This window comes from Drosophila biarmipes, unplaced genomic scaffold, assembly GCF_025231255.1.
Source record: "Drosophila biarmipes strain raj3 unplaced genomic scaffold, RU_DBia_V1.1 ptg000008l, whole genome shotgun sequence".
Taxonomy (NCBI): Eukaryota; Metazoa; Arthropoda; class Insecta; order Diptera; family Drosophilidae; genus Drosophila; species Drosophila biarmipes.
Genome location: NW_026114529.1, coordinates 1101626 through 1126578, shown reverse-complemented (window position 1 = coordinate 1126578; position 24953 = coordinate 1101626). Strand labels below are relative to the sequence as shown.

Below are 24953 nucleotides of genomic sequence, written 5' to 3'. Positions count from 1 at the left end.
GTTTCTTTTCGTAAATTACTTCTCCTACGTGATAGTCCTTTTCTTTTCTGTCTTTATTGTGAAAATGTAACATTTTATCCTGTGCTTGCTTTAACAATTGGGGAATTTTATCGTGTTTGATTTTATTAAATAATATATCATACGGTCGTTGATTGGTTATAGAGTGAATTGATAAGTTGTATTTCTGTGCTGCTCTAATTACTATGTCGGTATAATCAACTAAGTTGAGTTCATCTTTAATGCAACGTGCGATTTCTGTTGAAGTAGAGTGTGCCCTTTCAATTTGTCCGTTGGAAGTACTATGTCGGGGATCTGCATAAAATAAAGATATCCCGTTTCTTTGTGCAAAAGATTTAAATTGGGATGAAGAAAATTATTATTATTATAAGCGATCTGTCTTCAGCGTTTCCTACGTCTTGGACAAATATTCTAGTAAATAAAAATTTATTTATAAAATTATTTTTAAGTGGTTTTTGAATTATATAAAGGCCTTCTAAGCTACAATGAATTCCAATTGTTATATTAGGTGGAATGTATTCCTTTAAGAGAGTTATTAAATTTTCCGGAGTGTCATACTCTATTATATGTCTATTATTTCCGAATACATTAATCGACTCATGTATTGTATACCTCCTCGTTGCTATTAGCAATTATTGCTTAAACTGGTTTAAGGGTTTTCGGGTTTCTGTTATAACATTCTCAAAACTACTCTCTGCTGAATGCTGAGTTTTTGATCTGAGACCGACTCGATACTATCTGTTAAGTTATTAATTTGTATCCTAGATAATGCATCTGCAACAACATTTGTTGCTTTTGGCCTATAAATAATTTTTGGAGAATAACTTTCAATGAAATAATACCATCTTTATATTTCGATATAATGGTTCTTTTGAGAAATTGAAAATGAAAGAGGTTTATGATCTGTATAGATTTCAATGTTGATAACTCCATATAAAAAATTTCCTACATTTTTAAAAGCTCAAAATATAGCTTGAAGTTTCTTCTTATTAGTAGCATATAATTTTTAAGTTTTTGAGAGAGTTTTTATATAAAAAAATTGGTTTTCCTCCCTGAGAAAGAACCGCACCAAAAGCCAAATCTGACGCGTCGGTGGTTAAAGTAAATTTTTTATTATAATCGGGTTGAACTAACTCTACTTGTGCGATTAAATTATTTTTGATCTTGTTCTAAGCTCTTACAGCTGGCTCATCCAACTGTATAGAAGTTTTGTGGGATGCCTTTTTTGATACTTCGCCATTTTGGATTTCTAAATATTTCGATATGGTTTGGCAATTTTATCGTAAATTTGAAAAAATTTTCTGTAGTATCCTGTAAGGCCTGGGAAGCTTCTAAGCTCTCCAATATTTTTAGGGATTGGATATTTTACGATTGCAGAAACTTTTTCGGGATCGGTTTTGATCATATTGTGAGAAACAACGTAACAGAGAAATATTGTTTCCAGTTTGAAGAATTTAGATTTTTCAGTCAACATTTTCATATATGCGTTCAGCAAAATTTTAATTATAACAATTAAATCTTTATAATGCTTTTTTTTAACGTTTTTTATTAATAATATTAAATAATTTGTCCTCCAAATCTTTTCGTTGATATGAGGATGAATTATGTATATTGTTAATTTTTTGGTTGTAGGATACGTGTACGACGGCGCCTTCAGGATTTTTATATCCCAAACTTTTATTTTTGTCCCAAACTAAACTCACTTTGATTTCCCTCTTCAGATTCGAATCTGATTTGAGGCTTTTGATCAAAGTATGTTTTTATTATGAATTCTTTTAACGGAAGAATGGTGTTTTCTTCTGTCAAAGAATGTTGGTTTAAAATATTACCGTTATTGTAATTTGTTTTTATAAATTCCTGTTTTAATATAACAAGAAGTTGCCCCTGTATCAATTCATATTTTGAATTTTTTTATTTATTGTATTGTTATGTAGGGTAGGACTACTCCTGAGGGTGCCCTAAAAAATGGTCCTCTTCAATATGGTTCAACCTCATAGTCTTCTTAGCCGGTTGGTTTACAGTTCCTATTTTTACTCTTTTATTTTGAGGTCATGTTGTGTGTTTTGCGTTTCGATTCTTTTAGTTTGATTCCACTTATTGTTTTTGTTATTTTGATAATTATTATATCAACATCCATGGGCTCTGGCTATCAAGTTCTTGTACTATTACCATTGCATCTGTCTTTCTATGTTTTTCATTAAGTTCAGATGAAATTGGCTTATTCCTCCCATGTGTCATAATGGTTTTGTTAATCAAGAGAGATAAGTTTTTATTTGCCAAATTAAAAAATTCATAAATCGATCATTTTGCCCTGACTTAATCCTGTTCTAAAATATGAATAGGTTGCTTGTCACTAAAAACAAAATCTAGTCTTGCCATTCCATTATGATTTAAAGCATTATTGCCAATGCCTGTAATTTTATTTCGAAGAGTAGATTGTGCCGAAAAGTTTTCACTTCCCCCTTTGTACTGCCAGCTAACAAAACTATCTTTTTCGCCTTTATAAGCAACAATTTAATTGGCGGCCAGCGTGGGGCGGTGCTATTTAGCTATTTTCACGATGTAAACACTTTTTATTATGTCATCGGCGCGAATTCCCTTTTTGATTTCAAAACTGTTTTGCTTTAAAACTTGTTTCAGTAATTTTTTTTTAATTATCACCGCCCCACGCTGGCCGCCAATTAAATTGTTGCTTAGTGAATTAAAAAAAAAATATATATTATTTATTGTTATTTCTTATTCACTAGTTTTCACAATTGTTATTAGTGACTTAATTTTCACTGATCCTGCATTGGATACCGATCAGGTATAGTACTTTCATTAAGTTTTTTATAATCTATTACTAGTCTAAGTTTTGGAGTTCCATCTTCTTTAAAACCCTATTTTGGTACGACCAATACAGGGGAATTAAAAGGGCTTCATCTTGGCCTTATAATTTCTTCTTCAAGCATTCTGGCGATTTCAGAATTCACAAAATCTGAAGCCGATAGAGCATAAGGGAATTGCTTACTATAAATAGCCCTATTATGTCAGTACTAAAATGAATCTGCATATTTCTTTTTGAATGTTCTTTATTAATAATATTTAATATTTTGTCCTCCAAATATTTTCTTTGATATGAGGATGAATTCTGTATATTGTTAATTTTTTTGGTTGTAGGATACTTGTACGACGGCGCCTTTAGGATTTTTTTATCCCAAACTTTTTTTTTGTCGGATAATTCAACGATAGCTTGTTCAGGATTTGTGTTTCCCAAAACTAAATTCATTTTGATTTCCCTCTAGAAATTTATTTATTGTAGTTGTTATTTTGATAATTATTATATCCTTGATTATTATTGTTATGGGGTCTGTTGGGGTACTTACCTGGTAAGGGTTGTACCGATTAAGGATTAGGGGCTCGAAAGACCGACTTCTAACCCACAGTAGCCACTGTCGTTGTAGTCGTCGAAAGATTCGTTTGAAGAAAACACCTGGTATATGCTGATCGCTTTATTTTAGATCTTTTCCATAATATATTTGAGCTTTTGCGCTCGTCAACTCGTGTACTTCAAGATTTTTTTACGCAAGTGGCGTCTCTTTTTGCCGACTAGAGTTACCGTCTTTCATTCGGTGATACATGCGAGATTTCCATAACAGTTTAGTATTTTTCTTACATAACACAATGACATAACATCAACATATCAAATTCAAATTAATATAATGCATCAACATCCTCCTCCCAAGTATTGGAGTCGTGGAAAATTAAGTAAAGACGACGGCAATACTTAGAGTTTACAATGTATCGGTTATACATCTAGTTTAATTATTTTAACAGCAGGTCTCTTATAAATATGGTCTTTAATTTTTACATCAATAATTCCCATACGCCTATCATTTGATGGATACGTTTTGACAATTATGCCTTTTGGCCAAACATTTCTAGGAAGGTCGGATTCCATTATCAAAACTACATCACCTTCTTTTAAAACATTACTGTCTTTGGTCCATTTACGACTACATAGTAGAAATTGTCTATATTCTTTTTTCCATTTCAACCAAAAAATGTCTGCAAGTCTTTGTGACAATTTCCACATATTTAAGAGTATCAAATCAGTGTAAAAGGATTCGCGACAATTAGAACCAATTACCAAGTCATTTAGCGTTAATGGATCCATTTGGCCACTGTTCTATGATTTCTTTTATGCCCTTGTCAGCGTGTCTGAAATTGCTTCCGTTGCACTATGGTACAGAACCCGTTTTTTTTGGCATAAAGTCGATTTTTTATGTCAATATATCGTTGTTTTCTTGTTTTTATCTTAATGTAAATTCTTCATACATTATAAAAATGTTAATTAAAAGCTTTAAATGTGCCACCAAAGCTGAGCTTTTAAAAGTGCGATTGCGATCAGCTGATTTCCGAATAGAAATTCGCGCCAAAATATTTACTTGCTTTGAGTGGTGTCACACGGTTTAATTTAGTCCGAAAAATCAAACTAAAATATGGAAAATAATCCTCAAGGTATGCACTATTTAATGTATATTGTTATTTTATGTGTAGTTCTACGTATTTAGTGTTGTGTAATGTCCAATTTATGTGTATGTTTTTAGAAAACTAACATGCGTTCTCCGTGTTTCGTGGAATATAACTAATGAGCTGCTCCATGCTTACAGCAACTAATTGGTCCAGAATGTACTTGTGAGTGTTGTCTTTAGCCACAAACCAAAAACTCATCCCCATTCGTCCCCCTTTTTTCGCATTTTGTAATTTATAGGCACGTTTGAGTTTACTCACAGCGAACTTTTTGAAATATGGTGCAGCGGCAATCGCAAAAATCAATGTGTATCTGATTGGATATACACAAAAATTAATAAAAACGCTTTGGAATCCGATACGATAAAGGAAATAGACAAAAAAAATTAGTATTTTTAATAGTTATATTCATAAACGGCTTCCCAAATATAACTACATGCTTGAAAAACCATCTGTTTATAAATTCAATGAAAATCGTGATATAACAGTAAATTATGAAATGCATATGACACTTATTGATGACAAAGTGCTAAACGTTTTGACTGGAACTACATCTACTCAATGTTGTCCAATCTGTGGTGTCCTTCCAACAAAAATATTAGAAATAAAAGATTTTAATTCTAACCATTTTGTCCCAAAGCCTGGAGCTTTGCAGTTTGGCGTAAGTCCATTGCATGCCTGGATCCGGTTCTTAGAATTTGTTTTAAACATTTCATATAAAATTGAATTAAAGAAATGACATATAAAAGGTGATGACAAAATTGAAATGAGCAAACGGAAAAAATATGTTCAAGAAAAGTTTTGGAACGAAATGGGTCTTCGGATAAGCATGCCAAAGCAGAATGGAAGCGGCAATACCAATGATGGTAATACGGCAAGGAGAGCTTTTGCCAATACTAAGCTACTAGCATCTATTACCAACTTCAACGAAGATCTTTTAAATAAGTTTCACGCAATTTTAATCGCCATTTCTTTCAATCATTATCATATAAATTCGGAAAAATTTCGCTCATTTTGCTCATTTCGCTCAACTTTTTTATTATATTTGCGAAGCTACCCTTGGTATCCGATGTCACCAACAATTCATAAAATATTGGTTCATGATTACCAGATTAATAATTCGAGCTTAGTTCCACTAGGATGCTTAGGCGAAAATGCTTCTGAAGCTCGCAACAAAATATACAAAAAAGATAGATTGTCGCATTCAAGGAAAAATAGTCGTCTCAATACTATGAGAGATAAAATACGATTCTTTTCACAGAGCTATAGATTCCTCGGATCCATTATTATCGAGTGTATCTCTAAGGGAAAGAGAAAAAAAAATAAAAAGAAACCTTTCTCAAAAGAGGTATTAAGTCTTTTGGACCTTCCGTTCACAGCAGAAAATGAGAATGATCTGCAGTGCGATTCTGACGACGATCTGGATAATTAAAATATTGAATTGAATATTGAATTGGATGAAGAAGAAAATTGCATTTAAAAAATAAGTAAGTAATTGAATAGAACAGGAAATAATATATATTTATTCTTAATCAGTTTGCAGGGGCGGCGGGCGTGGGCGTGATCGCACTGACCCAATTTTTTGTATAGAAATTTTTAATGCCATAAAAATAAATTCTGCAAAGTTTGAACCCTGTAGCTCAATTTTTCGACTTTATGCCAAAAAAAAACGGATTCTGGACCATAGTGCGTTGTCTGAGTATAATTCCAACAACAACCAAATTGTCTAAATACATGCATAAACTCATTCTCGATACTCATCTCCTCTTCACTTAAATTCTTTTGTCTGCCTCTGAGTCTTAACAGATTATCGCTAGATGTTGTTCTTAAGAATGTCATCCAATTGGAGAACCTTGAGACGTCCGGTAATATAAATGACTGCTTTTGAATGGTAGTGAGATTCACGAACTCTTTATCGCTATCATCAGAACTGTCTAGATTTTACCTAATGGCCACTGATCTTGATTTTTGCGCCATTCGGTCCTGTCAGCCATAACTCATTTGATGAGAAGTCAAAGGATGAGATCTTTGTTGCTTTATCAGCGGGGTTCAGTTTTGATGGTACATGTCGCCATTCACTTGAATTTGTCTATTCTTGTATCTCTCCCAAGCGCTGAGCCACAAAAGTCTTGAACCTTTTGCTGCTCGTTTTCAGCCAGTATAAGACTATCTCGGAATCTGTCCACATGAAAGTTGAGTCTATTCTGAGATTGAGTGTTTCTTTAATAGCTTTGCTTAGCCTAGCTCATAGTAAGGTTCTTTGAAGCTCTAGTCTAGGAATTGACATTGGTTTAAGTGGCGCTACTCGCGACTTAGCTGAAATCAGGGTGGATTCTATTTGGCTGTTACACTGGAAGAGTAGGTACGCGCAAGATGCGTATGCGTATTTTGATGCATCGCAAAATATATGTAACCGAACGCTTATAATAAGTGTAGTCAACTGCCTTGGAATGCTATTACACAGTGCCTTCCATATTTGAAATTGATTGTCTGTAATGTAGTCGTCCCAATGGATTCTGCTATCCCAAATGGCTTGTAGAAGGATTTCAATTAATATGAAAAAGTTCGAAAGAAACACTAAGGGATCAAAAATGGACATAGTTAATGTTTAATATTTCTCGCTTAGTTGGTCGTCTGAGATTGTTAAGAAGTTTAAAATGGGACTTAGAAAACTTTAAATTATATGTGAATATTTCTTTTTTGTGATCCCAAATTAAACCTAGAACTCTCTCTTCGGTTTAATTCTTTTCTGTGACTTGTTTCGATAGAGTGTTGTCTATTATCTGATTTAAAACTTCTGGAGAATTAGATATCCAATTTCACATGTCGAATCCACCTGCCTTGTGTACATATGTTACGTCCTTGATTAATTTTACGGCTGTACTAATGTCTGGAGCTCCACCCAAATAGTCATCCATGTAATGTTTTGTTATTATGTCCTAACAGGCTTGGTCATAGTCATTTTGAAAATCGAAGGCGTTTCTGTTTCTGACCTGTTGGGCGATACTTGGGCTACATTTAGCGACAAAAAATATAACTTGTATTTCGTACACGTCCGGTTCGTATTGTCGGTGTCGCCTCGCCATAGGATTCTTTGTGTGCAACGGTCTGACTCCTGTACTTTTATTTGGAGAAGCATCTCTTTGATATCTCCCACAAATGCAATTTTGTGTTCTCCAAAATTCATTAGGACTGGTGACAATTGGCTATATAGATCTGGACCTGGCAAAAGGAAATCATTAAGACAATAACCATGGCTTTTGGAGGATGCGTCGAAAACTATTCTAAGTTTGTCTGGCTTATTGATATTTATAACTCCAAAGTGTGGTCGTCTCGGCAGAAGTCAATTTCCTCAAATACCCATTTTGTATGTAGGAGTCAAAGGTTTGTTTATATATCTTGCCGTACTCCGGGTTTTTTTTAATTTTTTTCGCATAACAACAATCTAAAGTATGCATTTTTGTAACTTTCAGGTACGAGATGTGTTCAAAAAGTAAGGTGACTTTTCAAATTTCACGGGCAACATATTTTCGATTATCAATTTTATTGTTTTGTTATGTTGGTACACTCTTCTCTAACATCTGTACCAAGTTTCAATTGAATCCCCTTTTTTGTTTAGATGTGAGAGGCGTAAAGGTAACAAGTTGTTTTGCGTGCTCAGCGATTTTTCGCTGTCAACAAATATGGATCAAAGGATTTGTATCAAATTTTGTGTAAAAAATAAAATTAAGTGCTCTGAAACACTTGAAATGTTGACAGTGGCATACGGTGAAACTGTTCTAAGTAAAAAAAATGTTTACAAGTGGTACAAACTCTTCCAAGATGGACGGGAAGATGCCAATGACGAGCCTCTCTCTAGACGCCCAAGCACGTCAACAACTGATGAAAACGTTCAAGCAGTGAAGAAAATTGTTTTGGAAAATCGTCGAATCACTATCAGAGGAGTTGCTGAAGATGTCGTTATGGCTTCGCTCATGCCATGAAATTTTTTCAAACGTTTTCGGCATGAGTCGTGTGCCAACGAAGTTTGTTCCAAAAGAACCGTCGCATGAGCATCGCTCAAGAGCTGTTGGATGACGTCAACGACGACCCAGATTTACTTAAAAGGGTCATAACTGGTGACGAATCATGGGTATATGGTTATGATATCGAAACCAAAGCCCAATCGTCACAATGGAAGAGCCCAGGTGAGCCAAGACCGAAAAAAGCACGCCAAGTTCGATCAAATGTCAAAGTTTTGATCACTGTATTCTTCAATTACCATGGCGTGGTGCATCAGGAGTTCTTACCATATGGTCGTGCGGTCTATAAACAGTATTATCTGGAAGTTATGCGCCGTTTGCGAGAAGCAATACGAAAGTAACGTCCAGAATTGTGGAAAAACAATTCATGGCTTTTGCATCACGATAATGCCCCTGCTCACTCATCTTTGCTTGTGAGAGATTTTTTGCCAAAAACAACACCACAATAATGCCTCAGCCACCATATTCACCGGATTTGGTCCCATGTGATTTTTTCTTGTTCCCAAAACTAAAGAGACCTATGAAAGGACGGAGATTTGCAACGATTGAAGAGATAAGGACTGCATCGCTGGAAGAGCTAAAGGCTATACCGAAAAGTGCTTATGGGAAGTGCTTTGAGGATTGGAAAAACTGTTGTAATAAGTGTATTGTATCTGAGGGGGATTACTTTGAAGGGGACAACATTAATATCGATAAATAAATTAATAGTTTTCCTTGAAAATACAAAGTCACCTTACTTTTTGAACACACCTCGCAGTTTAACGTCGTCATTTTTCCAAAATAGACCACATTGAAATCTGTTATCGATTTGTTTGAGGGTTTTGTCAACAATTTCCAAACATCTTCTGTCGTCAAGTGATGTCGAAAAGTAACCAGATTGTGTAGAATGCCCAGGTCATCGTTAGGGTTGTCGTAACCTACGCAATTAAGTACATGGAATGAATAATTTCTATCTGGAATTTCTCTAATCATTCCCACTGTTCCATGTACAACCCAACCCAGCGCCGTTTTGCTAGCGACAGGTCCTTGAAATGACTGATATTTCAATTTCCGAGATACTATGATTGACCAATTGTCTTGACCAATCAAAATCTTTGGATTCGCGTTTTGGTAGGAGCAAAAGAAAAAGTCTTTCAAAAACTTGTAGGTCTCAGACATGTGGCTTATTGAAAGGGTTTGTAAGGGTAGATTTAGGAATGATACGGTCTTAACTTTTCGAAGAGGAAATACTTTGGAAGTCTGTTCCTTACCTCGGATACCCGCACTAACTACCTTTGAGTTCGCTCGTTCATATACCTCGTTATTTGTCCACTGCATCTTTAAAGGACTAGTCGGCCCTTCTAGTTGTAGGTCAGTCGCTAGTTGTTCATCGATCAATGAAATTGTCGAGTCAAGTTCAGTTCGTCAAGTAAAGCGTATGTCTCGATTGCTTTTTGTGGACTTATTAGTGTGAATGGAATGACCTTTAGTAATACTTTGTTACAACCGAAATTAATGTTGCAGTTCATGTCGGGAATTGTCTTATTTTGGTCAGGATTACTAGGCATATCAAGGGAAGCGCTTGCTGTGTTGTCTTTGTCTTTATGCAACAAAAAATTGTGGTTAAACTTACAATTTTATGCCCTACAAATCTTTTTGCGTTTGCAGTCTTTCATAATGTGATTTCTACCCAGACAAGATAAACATAACTTATTGTGAGATGTGAATTCCCAACGCTTGTCGACACTCAAGGATTTAAATTTTGGACAATCTGTTATGTGATGATCAGTAGACTTACAATAGATACCATAGTATTTGGATTTTTCAAATGTCTTGACTAGATTTGAGACTGTTAGTGTTGTGTCTTTTGATTTATTCTGACCGAATCCGAGCAATGTCGCTGCTTTTATGGTTTGACCTAACCATTCGTGAAATAGTATAATCTTCGGATCGTCAGACTTTATTTTTTGAAAATGTTTTATGAATGAGATTCTTTGAGAAACATGAATTTTTTCTAGAATTTCATCAAACAGCAAATTGTTACGAATCTGATCAATATCATTGAAGGACAGTAAAGTTTGAATGAGATTTGTAATCATATCATAAAAAGTGATGAGTCTGTCATATTTATCCTCTATCATCATTTTCACTACATGACTACAGTCTTCGAATCGATTTCTTAATAAGTCAATTATCTTATTTAAATTTTGTGGCAGTAATAGAAGTGACTGTACACATTCTTTGGCTCGACCTGTCAGTGCTTTTCGCAAGCGATTGATGTTTTCGTAGTCGGTGAATTTACACACTTGAGAACTGTCCTTATACTCGGCAATAAAAATTGGTCATTCTAAAGGGTCACCACTGAATAAGGAAAGTTCCTGTTTAATTGTTTGCCTAGCCATAAAACTAACAATAGCATTTGAATTGATGTCATTAGGCTGATCTGTTTGCTTTCGTTGAGAAGACTTTACCCACTCACGTGTCCTGGTGCCGTTGTTGTGGTCATCGCCGATGTTGTCATCTTGGTCGTCTTGGCTGCTGTTGTCTTCTTCAATTTTCTTTCATTTGCATCTGCATCTCCAGTTCCAACTGTTTCTCCTCGAACTCAAGCTGCATCCGTTTAGCTTTCAGCTCTTGTTGCTTCTGTAAATGCTCCATTTGAAGTTGAAGTTTTTGGGCTTTAACGGATCGTTGAGATTGGTGGCTCCGGTTAGACTGTGCATCTTCGTCCCACCTTTCTGGAACTTTCTGCGTTGATGCTGCGCCTCGCATTACCGTTGCCATTGAAATCTCCAGTAGATTCGCCACAGAGGTGCCTGGTCGCGGCGTGTCCTCTATTTCCCTGGGCGTATTGCCGTCATTCTTCTGCCTCTTGAGAGGTAGGCATCTTTTTGAGGTTGTGTTTGTCTAGTTCCAAATTTTACAGGTACACACACATTAGTCGTCGTCAATGTATGTGTGAAGACTGTTCTGTGCATGTCCAAGATCACGCTCGGTAATACATACACTTGCAAATTTTGGCTGATGAAATTGCGCTCTAGTTTCGCGTAATCCATGTGCCGTTCAGGAGGCTAAGAAGGACCATTTGTTGGGGTAATAACCTGGGAAGGGTTATACCGATTAGGGATTATGGGGCTCGAAAGACCGACTTCTAACCCACACTAGCCATTGTCGCTGTAGTCGTCGAAAGATTCGTTTGAAGAAAAGACCTGGTATATGCTGATCACTTTATTTTAGATCTTTTCCATAATATATTTGAGCTTTTGCGCTCGTCAACTCGTGTACTTCAAGATTTTTTTACGCAAGTGGCGTTTCTTTTTGCCGACTAGAGTTACAGTCTTTCATTCGGTGATACATGCGAGATTTCCTTAACAGTTTAGTATTTTTCTTACATAACACAATGACATAACATCAACATATCAAATTCATATTATTATAATGCATCAACAGGGTCTATTTGGCATCTGAATTGAATTAAAAACATCCATGGGCTCTGGCTTACTTTGTTGTGGTCTAGAATAGTTCCACTGATTTTGTTTGTCATTATTAAATCTTCCCTGATTCCAGGTATTGTTTCTATTTTGATAAAAATTTTAATAATTATTTCGGTTTCGGTTATTTGCTTGAATAGACCTTAAGTTTATCTGTGATTATAATAATTATTGGTATATTGTTTTGGTTTATTATTTGAGTTTTGTTGCCCATATAAGTTTGACTTATTAGTCTTGCGTTGTTATGATATAAAATTGTTCGCGAATTGGGCCCTCAAATTGTTGCTATCAAGTTAATATATGGACGTTGATGCACTTCGAACTGTACAAAAAAGTGGCCCAACGACACCAAGCACGTGATTGTTACGCGTGGGGCCCTTTTATCAATTTGGGCAAAAAATGCGAGTTCGCGAGGAAGATACATACATAAAACAAATAGAAACGGGACATAAACGAAAATAAAAGGCACAACTAAGAATTAAGTAAATGAGGGAAAGTATTAGCTTTTAATACCGGGATAGATGTTGAAATGCCAATTAATTGTTAAAGTTTATTATAGTTATTACATAGAACGCGAAAGGGCTCGTGAAGAAAAAAATTTGATGTACATCGTTGCAAATTTAGAGGATAATAATTTCATGTTAGTCTAACAGGAATATTGAATGTTAGGCGGTTTAAAAGATCTGCAGAATCAATGTCACCTCTTATAGGATTATGTATAAAAATAGTACCATGCATTGCTCTACGATGTACAAGTGTAGGTTAATTAAGCAATTTTAATCTACTCTGGTAGGAAGGTAGCCTTACGTGTTGATCCCAGTTCAAACTACGCGGGGCAAATAAGACTAATTTTTTTTTGTACCGACTCAATACGGTCGATCTGCACTTGATATTGTGGACTCCAAACCAACGAACAACATTCCAAAATAGAACGGAGTAGGGAGGTAAATAATAATTTGGTTGTATAAGAGTCATCAAATTCTTTTGACTAACACTTTATAAACCCAAGAACACTGATGGCTTCGTTAACAGTGGACATAATGTAGCAGTCAAATTTAAGTTTAAGGTTCAGAAGAACACCTAATTCGTTAACTGAATATATACGGTCAAGTGGCGTATATTTATGAAAATAAAAAGTCATAACGTTGCATTTAAGGCAGTTCAAATTTGAAAGGTTGTACTCACATCATCCATGAAAACAATCAATATCTGACTGAAATCTAAATCCCGACGCTATATCATTATATGATAAACAAAGCTTTACATCATCAGCATACATTAGTACATGAAAATGTGTTATGATTGAGGGAAGATCGTTAATAAACAAAGCAAACAGTAAAGGGCCCAATTGACTATCCTGAGGCACTCCAGATGTCACGTAGATCAATTTTGAAACAGTATTCTTAAATATAACCCTCTGAGTCCTACCATTTAAGTAACATATAATCCAAGATAAAAGATTACCAGGAAACCCAAGCTGATCTAATTTAAATAAAAGAAGAGAGGCCTTATTAAAATTTGTATATACAATGTCAGTCTGTATTTTTTTCTTAAACCCATTTATTACATTATATATACGCGAGAAACATAAATGTTGCATATGAGAAGTGATAATACGTTTAAATGCTTTAGGATTTGCCGACAATTTAGAAATACCTCTATAATTTTGGGAATCCCCCTTCGCACCTTTTTTATGGAGTGGAATAATAAAAGAGTCCTTCAAGATAGAATGAAAAACTGATGATGAAATATACAAATTAAAAATTTTAAGAATCGGTTTGCAAATGGTTGACGCTCAAAACTTAAGCACACATCCGGAAGTCCATCTGGACCGGGAGAACAAGTAGGCGTTGTTGCTGCTAAATCTCTTAAAAAAGAGCATTCGGTGATTACAGGGAAAAAAATCGAATTTGCCCTATTTAAGGGATTAGGGTAGTTAGAATTTGACCAAGCTGTCGAACTATAATTAGTTTGGAATAACTCAACAAATAAATCAGCAATTTCAGAATCCGTCCATGCCTCCATTGAGTTTAGACGTACCGATGAAGGCGATGCCGATGCCTTACGCTTGGCATTAACAAAATTGTAAAACTGTTTCGGATCGTTTGAAAATTTAAATTTACATCGACTTAGATACATAGAGTAGCAATGACTGTTGAGAACATTAAAATCTGTGCGAGCCACAACATATTTCGAAAAATCTGCTGGTCTACCCGATTTTTTATACTTTTTATAAGTGTTAGATTTAAGGTTTTTAAGTCTTTGAAGCGCATTGGTAAACCAAGGAGGTCTGTTTAGGTTTGAAAGAAACCCATCAGGTACGCATTCACTAAAGAACAGTTCAGTGGCACTTTCAATGTTTGTACAATTGTACAAGTCTGTCCAATTATAACGAGAAATCATATCGTTAAGTTTATTATAGTTACATTTACGAAAACATCTCATTTTAGTTGGAGAAACTAAAGGAGAGAGGGTATCAGAGCAGGGGAGGCAAATTGTCAGTTCCATAGTAGGATGATATGGGTCTTCAGGTACAACAAGAGCGTCAATTCTACATACTGTGATTTCAGACGGGACTGAAACAAACACAAGATCTTATTGTCTTCTTAAGGATTTTTTTATAAAGCTTACTTGCTGTAACGATAATTCTAAAAGGCCATCCACAAAATCATGGGCGGAAAACGGCATAGCGACAAATGAGTGAGTAGGAGGAGACCAAGAAATATCAGGTAGGTTAAAGTCACCTAAAACAATCAAAATGTCTCTGTTAGAAAGAAGGGATAAAACAGATTTTATTGCAGACAGATGGTGCTCATAAATTACTAGGTCAGAGCCAGGTGGAATATAAGAACATATAACACTTACACTTATGTACACTTAGAAATTCAATTTCATTGGGTATATGAATGTGAGTTCTTTCAGATGTTAGGCTAGAGGTAACGGCAATCAGGACACCTAAATCATCATTAAGCCAAAAGCTTTCAGGAAGTAAAACATTAAAAACATCAGGCGCAAATATTTTAAAAGACGATATCCTACGAGCATATGAAAATCGAAATTGTTGAACTGCAATATCTTCGGATGGGAATTTTTCACGTATAAATTCCAGAACATCCTCAGATGTGTTATCTGGGGTGAATCTAGAAACAAATAATTGCTTTCTTTGTGGAACAACTGAAAGTTTCTTACGCTTCCCAGCAGCAGTCTGAACCTTACTAGGCTGAGATCCAGGAACGGTGCCTACAGTACCTATAGGAACGGTCGGCACCGATTACTTTGACTTAGCCAGTACAGAAGCTTTTGTTCCGGAAACGTGGACTTCACTCGTTCTAGCTGTATCCATACGCTTACCCCTGTGTCGACAGGATCTGCTGCTACCAAGTTCGGATTTGGGTTGGATCCCATGGTGGTATTAACGGCGGTTAAGAGGGCTTTCTTGCGTTTAGGCGACTCGGTTAGTAATTTTTTAGTATTAAACTGGGCACAGACGATACTGAACCCCTCATTGACTTGCCTGAAATCACCCGAGATATTCAATTGGCTGTCTCGAGTCTGCTTCATAAAACCGCTCATCTCAACCACCATTTCCTTGCAGGAACCACATGACCACATAAGACAAGAGTTAAGATCAATAAAATCTTTTACTCTGCCGGTGAATCCTGCACATTTGAAGTGCATCATGGAATCGCAAAGCCAGAAAAAAATAAAAAGGTTTTTCGTTGAACACACAAGTGTGCAGTTTTTCTTGGAACACCCGAGGGTCATTATAAGACAAACAAATAAAAAATGAAATGAAATAAAATATCAAAAATACCTCAAAGTAAATTTGGCACTGGGATCAAATTCAAAAATCACAAAAGCACAATATAAAAAATAAGAGCGCGAGATCGCGAAAATTTATAAAAACGTAAGAGAGCAAGAGAGAAAAAAATATTCTATCGACTGAGCGTGGCTTGTGCGACACTAACAACTTTCAGCACTAACAAATACAAAGTAAATCAAGCAAGAGAGAGACAGAGAGAGATAGAGAGAGTTGCAGAAAAAAGCACCGAAAAAGTCTACCAGAAATTCAGCGGGTGCATAGAAAGCAGGTTACAGTTATAAATTAGAGCGAGGGAGATTGAGAGGGAGTAAAAGAGTTTAAGCAAGTTTAGGAGCGTAAGTTACACAAACAATGCTATGAGATTAAACAAATCTAATAGAAATGCTAAAATAACTATACGTGTTAATAGTTATTTTAGCATTTCTAACAAATCTTGTTTACTGGCAGATATATTTAAAATTACTAGCGCAATTGTTAGGCTAATCTTTGTAAATAATTTTATTTTATTTCGGAGAAAAGGTAAATCCGACTTAATGATTTCATAAGAAGTATCGCACCTTACGTTTGGATCAACATCTTCCACCTTGAATTCCTCAACCTTCCTTATGTGATTTAATTGTGTCCCCAATCTTGCGATTTCATTCCGCAAAGGACTCAATTCAATATTAACTATTTGTACTATTAAATCGCTTACATTAACCATTTGGCTGCTAGAAGCCAATGCAGGTAAGGGTGATTATTGATTACCTCTTCCACCTTGTTTGTTTTTATTAAAATTTTTTTGAAGTAAATTCTTATATATAAAAAACTATAAATAAACAGCTCACTAATTGTTCTTGGATATGGGATGTCTTCTTTTTGCCTGTTTATCCTGTTTGGGTCTTCTTATAGCGAGGGATGGCCCTCAGCTCTTCCTTCAATTTATTTCCGTGTAGCGAGGGATGACCCCCAGCTCTTACTTCAATATATTTCTCGGTTCTTCTTTGTTTTGTTGAATTTATATTTGATTTTAAAGTTTAATTTAATTAATTTTATTATTTGTTTGTTTTTTTTTAATATCTGTTTTTTTCCTTTATTTTTGTTTCATATTTGCTTTTGAGAGTAATAGTTTTTTGAGCAGTGTGTTTTTTGTTACGGTGTTAAACAAAGGCCGATTATTGCTTTTATTCCTCCTTTAGCTTTTTCTCTTTTTATTATGTCATGGGCGCGAATTACCTTTTTGTTTTCGAAAACTTTTTTGTTTTAAAACTTATTTCAGAAATTTTTTTAAAAAGCACAGCCCCACGCTGGCCGCCAATTAAATTGTTGCTTACTTATTAAAAAAAATATATATATTATTTATTGTTATTTCTTATTTACACAATTGTTATTGGTGCCGATCTTAATTTTCACTGATCGCGATACTCAACTTGACGACCGATCAATTCGGATTCAAAAATGGACTGCCTGACTTTGGTTCAATAATCCATTATCAAACCTCGGCTTAAGAGATTTCTCTCAAAAATCTGATTAAGAGAATTATCCAAGAGAGTCGGAAAATAGGATGATGAAATTTGTCAATTAATCTTGAAATTGAAATTGTGCAGAATTGAAATTCAGCCGGAAATCGATGTTTACGTTAGAGGACTTGGGGCTCTCTTTTTGGGGCTTTGGTGTTTACAAAATCTGCTTGGATGTTTACAGAATCCAAGATTTTCCGGAAAACCATCTGCAGCTGATGTATATACATATGCATTTGTTTTGTTATAATTCATATACACTTCCAGAAAACCATCTGCATATATCATATTTAATTAAGACTCAATAATTTATTGACAGTGTAATAAAAATATATTACATTTTATATAATAATTATATGTTATTAATTGTTAATTGTGACAGTTCGATATATGACACATTCATTAACATTAATGTATGGACTCGCTCACTTAAATGGTTCCCTAATTTTACAGCAATGGGAACTCTACGTTGAGCGCCAATTATATAAGTGTTTAGTCGCGCGACGTCGCGGTGACGTCACAGCTGGGGGGAGATCAGCTTCCAAATTATTGGTTTACAGTGGGTACCAAGGGTACCGGGATTCCTGGCGGTTGCCAAGGGAATTCTTCCATCTCGCTGGGAAGCTATGTTGGGAGTCACTCCGTTGCTACGGCTCTTAAGGCAAGATAACCAATTTCATAAAATAATTTGAATGTAACCAAGACTTTAGGAAAATCAATTGGTTTGGGAGAAAAAGTGGTGAAAGTGTAAAAGTGTAAAATGCTACATTTGAAAATTGTATCTGTTTGGGCCGATGGGGATAATCACACACAACTTAAACCGAGTTGCATTCTCTCTTAAAATACGTGTCGAATAATACCTCATCCGTCAAACTATGATGCTCTGTTCAAAAGTAATGCGGAAAACAAAATTTTGGGTCTCTTCTCAAAATGAATATTTTGTTTTGCTTGTCAGTTTGTTTCCTGAAAATTCTAGACGTTGTTCAACAGCTCGATACATTAGTTCTTCCACTTTTCGGCGAGGGACAGCTATAAAACGCTTAATATTGTTTTCCCATATTTTAGAAGTACTGAAGGTAACTTTCGTTAGAAAGGTATTCCGAAATACTCCACCTTTTCAATATTCCGCCTTTTCAACACGATTTGTCTAAATACCACCGTTTGAAAAGCATGTTACATAGTTTTATTTTTATTAAGTTTTTTTTGTAGCCTTTTTTCTTATTTCTCAAAAACGGCTCTAACGATTTGAAATAAACTTGAGATTTATCAACTTTTGGCTAAGACACATTCTTGTACAAATACCCATGTCAAAGTTATTAATCAATGAAAATGGCTACATTTACCAGTTCAGAGCGTCTCACACTGCCCGAGCATTGACCCTTTTTTTGTTCCTATCCAAACTCTATTTTAAGGTCCTGGAAATTTAAGATGACGCTAGAAAGCTTAATAGAAGAAACTTTGATTCTACCACTTATGGAAAAACTATCTAGTTTGGCGAGAAAATACCTACTGAACTACTGAAGATAACGGCTTGTGCTATTTGTCGTCAAAGATGATCTGCGAAATACTGTCGTTTAACATTGAAGACAATTATAACGATTTCGGCCTAAGCTTTAAAGTGTTCAATCATTGATATTCTCTAACGTTTTAGATGAAACACATTGTTGTATAAAGTCATTTTTTAAAAATTTGTTTTCAACAAAAGTGGCTACATGTATTAGTTTAAAACTTATACATCTGCCAGCGCGTACACATTTATTTGACTATCTATTTGCTTTAGGGTGTATGCTGCACATAAAAAAGTTTAATGTTATTTATTTTGTGAAAGTAGATTAATTATTTGATTTATATTTAATAAAAAAAAATTCTATTATAAAACAAAAACACCTCTGAACGAAGTAAAAACTAATTACGATCCCAGTTACAGCAAACAAAATTTCTGTTATCAACTTTTGTGACGAAATTGTATTAGACGATCAACTAAAAATACATTTCCTTCACTTGGCACGCTGCTATTCAATATGTTATTTTCTTAAGTGATATCTTCTTTGTTCTTTCCGTTAAATTTTAAGAATATCCAGCTCATTCTGATCGACGTTGAAGATCTGAATTATTTATGCAACTATTTGCTGGATCTGTAGATCGGATGCCTCCGCTGTGGAAGCAGTTCAAAGTCTTCCGACATAAATGTTGATCCTGTGAAAAAAATGATGTGACTAGGATTGACGAAAATTTTTCTTTGCTCAATGTGTTTTAATACAGTGTCTTCGGATTCGTTGAAAAGATCTAGAATGTGTAAGTGGATCGCAAAGGGCCTAGAAAATCTTGTCATGGGTTGTCTTTTGTGCCAGAATGTTAATACTAGCTCTAAGATGGTCGATTAGAGCCAGCATAATTTGCAATAAGTTCTCTGTACTCATTTTAATGTGGGCAAGGCATAGATGATCTGCTTGGCGAATTGGTGAGCCATTTCGGTGTTTGACGACGTTTGCGTACTATTGTAACTGGAGGACACAACTGGCTACTCGTGAGCATATGACATTGTTTTCTATAGTATTGGCTAAAGCCAAACCAAACGCCTTATGGTCTTTTACCGCGATGGGCGTTTGTAAAGGTAACCTCCTGCTGAAACAAACTCGATCTGCGACGGCAAAAAGCCCACTAAATTTTTCAGCATTTCAGCATTATAGCTCTTATAAACCCTTAAAAAAATGGTATCAAAAGACACTCTTAAAGTGTTTTTGGTTTTAAATTGTCCCGCTCAGACACTGAGCATTTTTGTTTGCTCTATTAAGGAGCCTGTTTTTCAGACACACTTTGCTTATAGGAAGCTGGCTAAAGTTTATTAAAAAAGTAGTTTTGTCAATTCATAAATTTTTAATGTTGCATTTTTAAATCCTGATTACTGTTTATACGAGGATATTTGTTATTGAAATTGTTTGCAATTTTCGTAAAGATGTTCATATTGTACAGCAATATACGGAAAATGGATTTATAAAAACATTAGTACAGACACCATACATGAAGGGAACACAAATAATGGAGAACTTTATAGTCGATGCCATCGACTATCTAATACCAGTTACTCAGTCAATGCAGCGAAGCAACTTGTTTGCCTCTTCAGCCAAACACAGTTATACGGATGCCTCCGCTGTGGAAGCAGTTCAAAGTCTTCCGACATAAATGTTGATCCTGTGAAAAAAATGATGTGACTAGGATTGACGAAAATTTTTCTTTGCTCAATGTGTTTTAATACAGTGTCTTCGGATTCGTTGAAAAGATCTAGAATGTGTAAGTGGATCGCAAAGGGCCTAGAAAATCTTGTCATGGGTTGTCTTTTGTGCCAGAATGTTAATACTAGCTCTAAGATGGTCGATTAGAGCCAGCATAATTTGCAATAAGTTCTCTGTACTCATTTTAATGTGGGCAAGGCATAGATGATCTGCTTGGCGAATTGGTGAGCCATTTCGGTGTTTGACGACGTTTGCGTACTATTGTAACTGGAGGACACAACTGGCTACTCGTGAGCATATGACATTGTTTTCTATAGTATTGGCTAAAGCCAAACCAAACGCCTTATGGTCTTTTACCGCGATGGGCGTTTATAAAGGTAACCTCCTGCTGAAACAAACTCGGTCTGCGACGGCAAAAAGCCCACTAAATTTTTCAGCATTTCAGCATTCTAGCTCTTATAAACCCTTAAAAAAATGGTATCAAAAGCACTCTTAAAGTGTTTTTGGTTTTAAATTGTCCCGCTTGTCACCTCCTAATAAGGTAAAATTGCATCTAAAGCAAATAAAAGTTCTGATCAACTTTCAACTGTTGTGTTGATTTACATGTTGGCTTGGCCGAATGTAAAAAAATATTAAGAAAATGTATATTTACTTTGTAGATCGTATAATACATTTTCGTCATAAAAGTTGATATCAAAACTTTTAATTTATTTTCATTAATAAATTGTGATTCGTAACTAAGGCATCTACATGTCACAACTTCCTGTAAGTGAATCTTTGTAAATTGTTTTTATTTCATTTCAAAACGCAATTATAGGACCAATTTGCAATAAAATAATCATTTTTTTTTTAAATTTAATTTAGATTGAATTATAAAAACTTATAAGATTTTAATTTAATTTTTTTTCAATAAGTGAATACCGATTTTATTAGAAACTTTGAACGAAGTTTTCATCAAGAATGGGATCAATCATCGCCACCAGTCATCACTTCCATGAATTCTAAAATATACAAAATTTAGTCAAATAGTTGCAGCCAAAATTTCCTCAATCATCATGTCTAGATCGTCATTAGTCAGTTTATCATCTAGTTCTCGCAGAATTTCTCGCAGAACACCAGTAGTTATATACCCATTTCCTTCTTTGTCGTAAAGGCGAAAAGCTTCTTTTAATTCAGCAATCATAGCTTCGACGTCCTCTTCAACAAGAAACCGAGCAGCCAAGGTGGTAAATTCTTCAAATTCAATTTGACCCGAACCATCTTCATCGACTTCAGCAATAATGTCAGCTAGAGTAGCATCGTCAAGTTGATGACCCAACATACTAAGTATCGTACCAACCATGGCAGTATTGATGTAGCCATTTTTTTCAGGATCAAAAGCATTAAATGCATTGCGTAATACTATAAGTAATAGTAAGTTAGTAGTTTGTTAAGGAATACAAGTATTTATAAACTTACAAGCAGTTTGCTCCTTAGTTAATTCATCCTATAAGAACAAAAAATTATTTAATATTAATAATAACGAAAAAGGAAAATAACCCGGCAATCGGAAGGTGAAATATCTAGCAGGTCGTTCCTGTGGTACAATATATATCTTGAGCTTTCTGAATTTTATATATTTTTCAAAAGATACCCGATAATCACCTTAAGGGCGAGCGAAGGAAATGGAAATATGCATACCCACTAAGAGCGCCAACTAACATATATTTATTTCTTTGCCTATAACTGTCCCTCCTACGCCCTTTAATACTTTAGTGTTTGTTTTAATCCCAGTTTCAGTTTTTTTTTTAACATTTATTTAAAATATCTTTAAAAACGGGTCTCTTTTCATCAAGGAAAAATTTTCAACTTGGATAAACTGCTAACCTACACTGGCTCCAAAAATTAAACGCCTTCTTAACGTGAATGGTTATGTTGAGGTGACCAATGATCGGTTTAATAAACTTTGTAAGATACTTATGAGCGTAGTTGCTGACTTCAAAGAGTTTAAGGACTACCCTGGCAAGAGGACCGCTCCTTTGAAATCTGCGGGAGCAAATGCTCCGTTTGAGTTTCAAATATTTTTATCCGATTGGTAACGGTAGCTATGTCGGCATCCACTGGCGCTGGGGTGTCAAAATCTTCACTTCCGGCAGTAAGCATAGGTACCGAAACTTCCGTAGCAATCACCGTTTCTGCTAGTCACCGTTCAAAATCTGCAGGGCTTCCTGTGCCTAGAAGTGAAGTTTGCTTTGTAGGTATCCCTGGTCTTGATAATCATCATACTGGAGAGTTTAAATTTTCATATGTTCGTATCTTCATTTAAATAATCTGCTTCTTCCGAAGTATTTAAAATACTAAACTCTAAAAGCTTTTGGCTTAATGGTGAATTGGTAATTAAAGAATTTGTTTTTAACAAAAGGGGATAAAGTAGGCCTTCAACGGTAGAACCGGTACTAATAAACTGGGCAGCTTATTTTTTCGTATCAAAATGTTATATATGAAGCTACCTATTGCATGGGATGACCACTACAAACACAGAGAATAAAAAAGCACGAAGTGATTTAATAAGCTTAAGAGTTTGTTAGCGACTGACTCGCATTATAGCATTGTCTCTGTTACAACACAAAGAGGTACGACCACCATGCGTGGTTTCCGGCGAATAACATTTTCAAAACTCCCTCTCAGTGTAAGCACGTTATAAAAATTGCTAGTACACATTCGAAATTTTAACAAATTCTTGGTGTTTTTCCTTAACAAATTAAATACATCCGCAATCATCACTTTAGTAGAAGTAGATTTCAAAACAATCTGACCTTCGTTTAGTATCTGACGTACAAAGTGATATCTTATCTTAACCAGATTTGATTGACATCAAGACAACGATTGGTACATATGTGTTGATAAAGGCGTAACACAACTTTTCGGTCTGCTGATAGAGCGCGAGGTTGAACTCGTTGTCAGGTGGTTCGGCTACTTCCCTAGCCTGATTCGTAATCCAAGCGTCATATTCAGCGTCATATTTCGCCACACGTGGAAGAAAGTCCACCGATGATCGCTTCGTTGTATTCGATGGTATTTGTGTTTCACTTGCAGCCAAATTTCCAAGTAAGTTGTACTGTTTCTTTGGCCTTTAAAAAATGGAATCAAAAGACACTCTCAAAGTGTTTTTGGTTTTAAATTGTCCCGCTCAGACACTGAGCATTTTTGTTTGCTCTATTAAGGAGCCTGTTTTTCAGACACACTTTGCTTATAGGAAGCTGGCTAAAGTTTATTAAAAAAGTAGTTTTGTCAATTCATAAATTTTTAATGTTGCATTTTTAAATCCTGATTATTGTTTATACGAGGATATTTGTTATTGAAATTGTTTGCAATTTTCGTAAAGATGTTCATATTGTACAGCAATATACGGAAAATGGATTTATAAAAACATTAGTACAGACACCATACATGAAGGGAACACAAATAATGGAGAACTTTATAGTCGATGCCATCGACTATCTAATACCAGTTACTCAGTCAATGCAGCGAAGCAACTTGTTTGCCTCTTCAGCCAAACACAGTTATATGGTGGCCCATGGGGGGAGCTGAAAGTCTGAACGTGGCGCTTAAAACAACCGCACGCCAGCATATAATGTATAACATTCATTCAAGACTATTTTTATATTTATCTAACATGACCGTGCAAAGCATAAGCTGCAATACGTGTTAATTTGACCCAAATACCTGTACCCAAGTTCTCGGCTAACATCATCGAATGTCCCGGGTTTTACGACGCATTCTCCCAGCTGATTCATGATAACGAACAACTAGTGATCGTCGAAGCTTTTATTTTCTAAAAGATTCCCTTCCCGCAGGTCGAGCTTGCGACATCCAACAGATCCAGCTTATTACATGTGGTGGCATGGTGGTCGCTCACTAAGCGGTATAATAACGCACACGTCGCATGTGCACATCACATGAATGCATTTTATAACTTGTCGACCCTACATAAGGAGAAGGCGGAATATCTACGATCTCTGCTGAGTACTGTAAACGTCTGCACGGGAGTACTTCAGCGCATCAGTGGAATGGCCAAGGAACCCACTCATTGGCTCGCTCACTATGTGTCTACAAAATTGCCAAAAGGAGTCGTATGCTGCTTGGGAACCTTATCTCGGCAGCAACACAGAGGTGTCATCTTTCCTCCAACTGGAGCAGTTCCTAAATGACCGCCTCGTCACGATCGATGCTATTGAAAACCGAAACGCGTCGTTTGCGCAACATGTTCGTCTATCCACGGAATGCACCAGACGTATTCAATGTTACAATGAACAATGTTACAATGGGCGCGGGTTCCCAGCCCAACCTTCGCTGCGTGCATTGCGGGTCCAGCCACATCCTCCGGAGGTGCCCCA

General features: G+C 35.6%; 1 protein-coding gene across 1 annotated transcript in view; it reads right to left on the bottom strand.

Moving 5' to 3' along the window:
• Nucleotides 1–21438: 21438 nt before the first annotated feature.
• LOC108027585 (troponin C) overlaps nt 21439–24953 on the bottom strand; it is a 100147-nt gene continuing 96632 nt past the window's right edge. Inside the window, exon 4 of the mRNA XM_050889886.1 lies at nt 21439–21578. Coding sequence (XP_050745843.1) covers nt 21544–21578 — 35 coding nt within the window. The 3' untranslated portion in view covers nt 21439–21543. The remainder of the gene's footprint in view (nt 21579–24953) is intronic.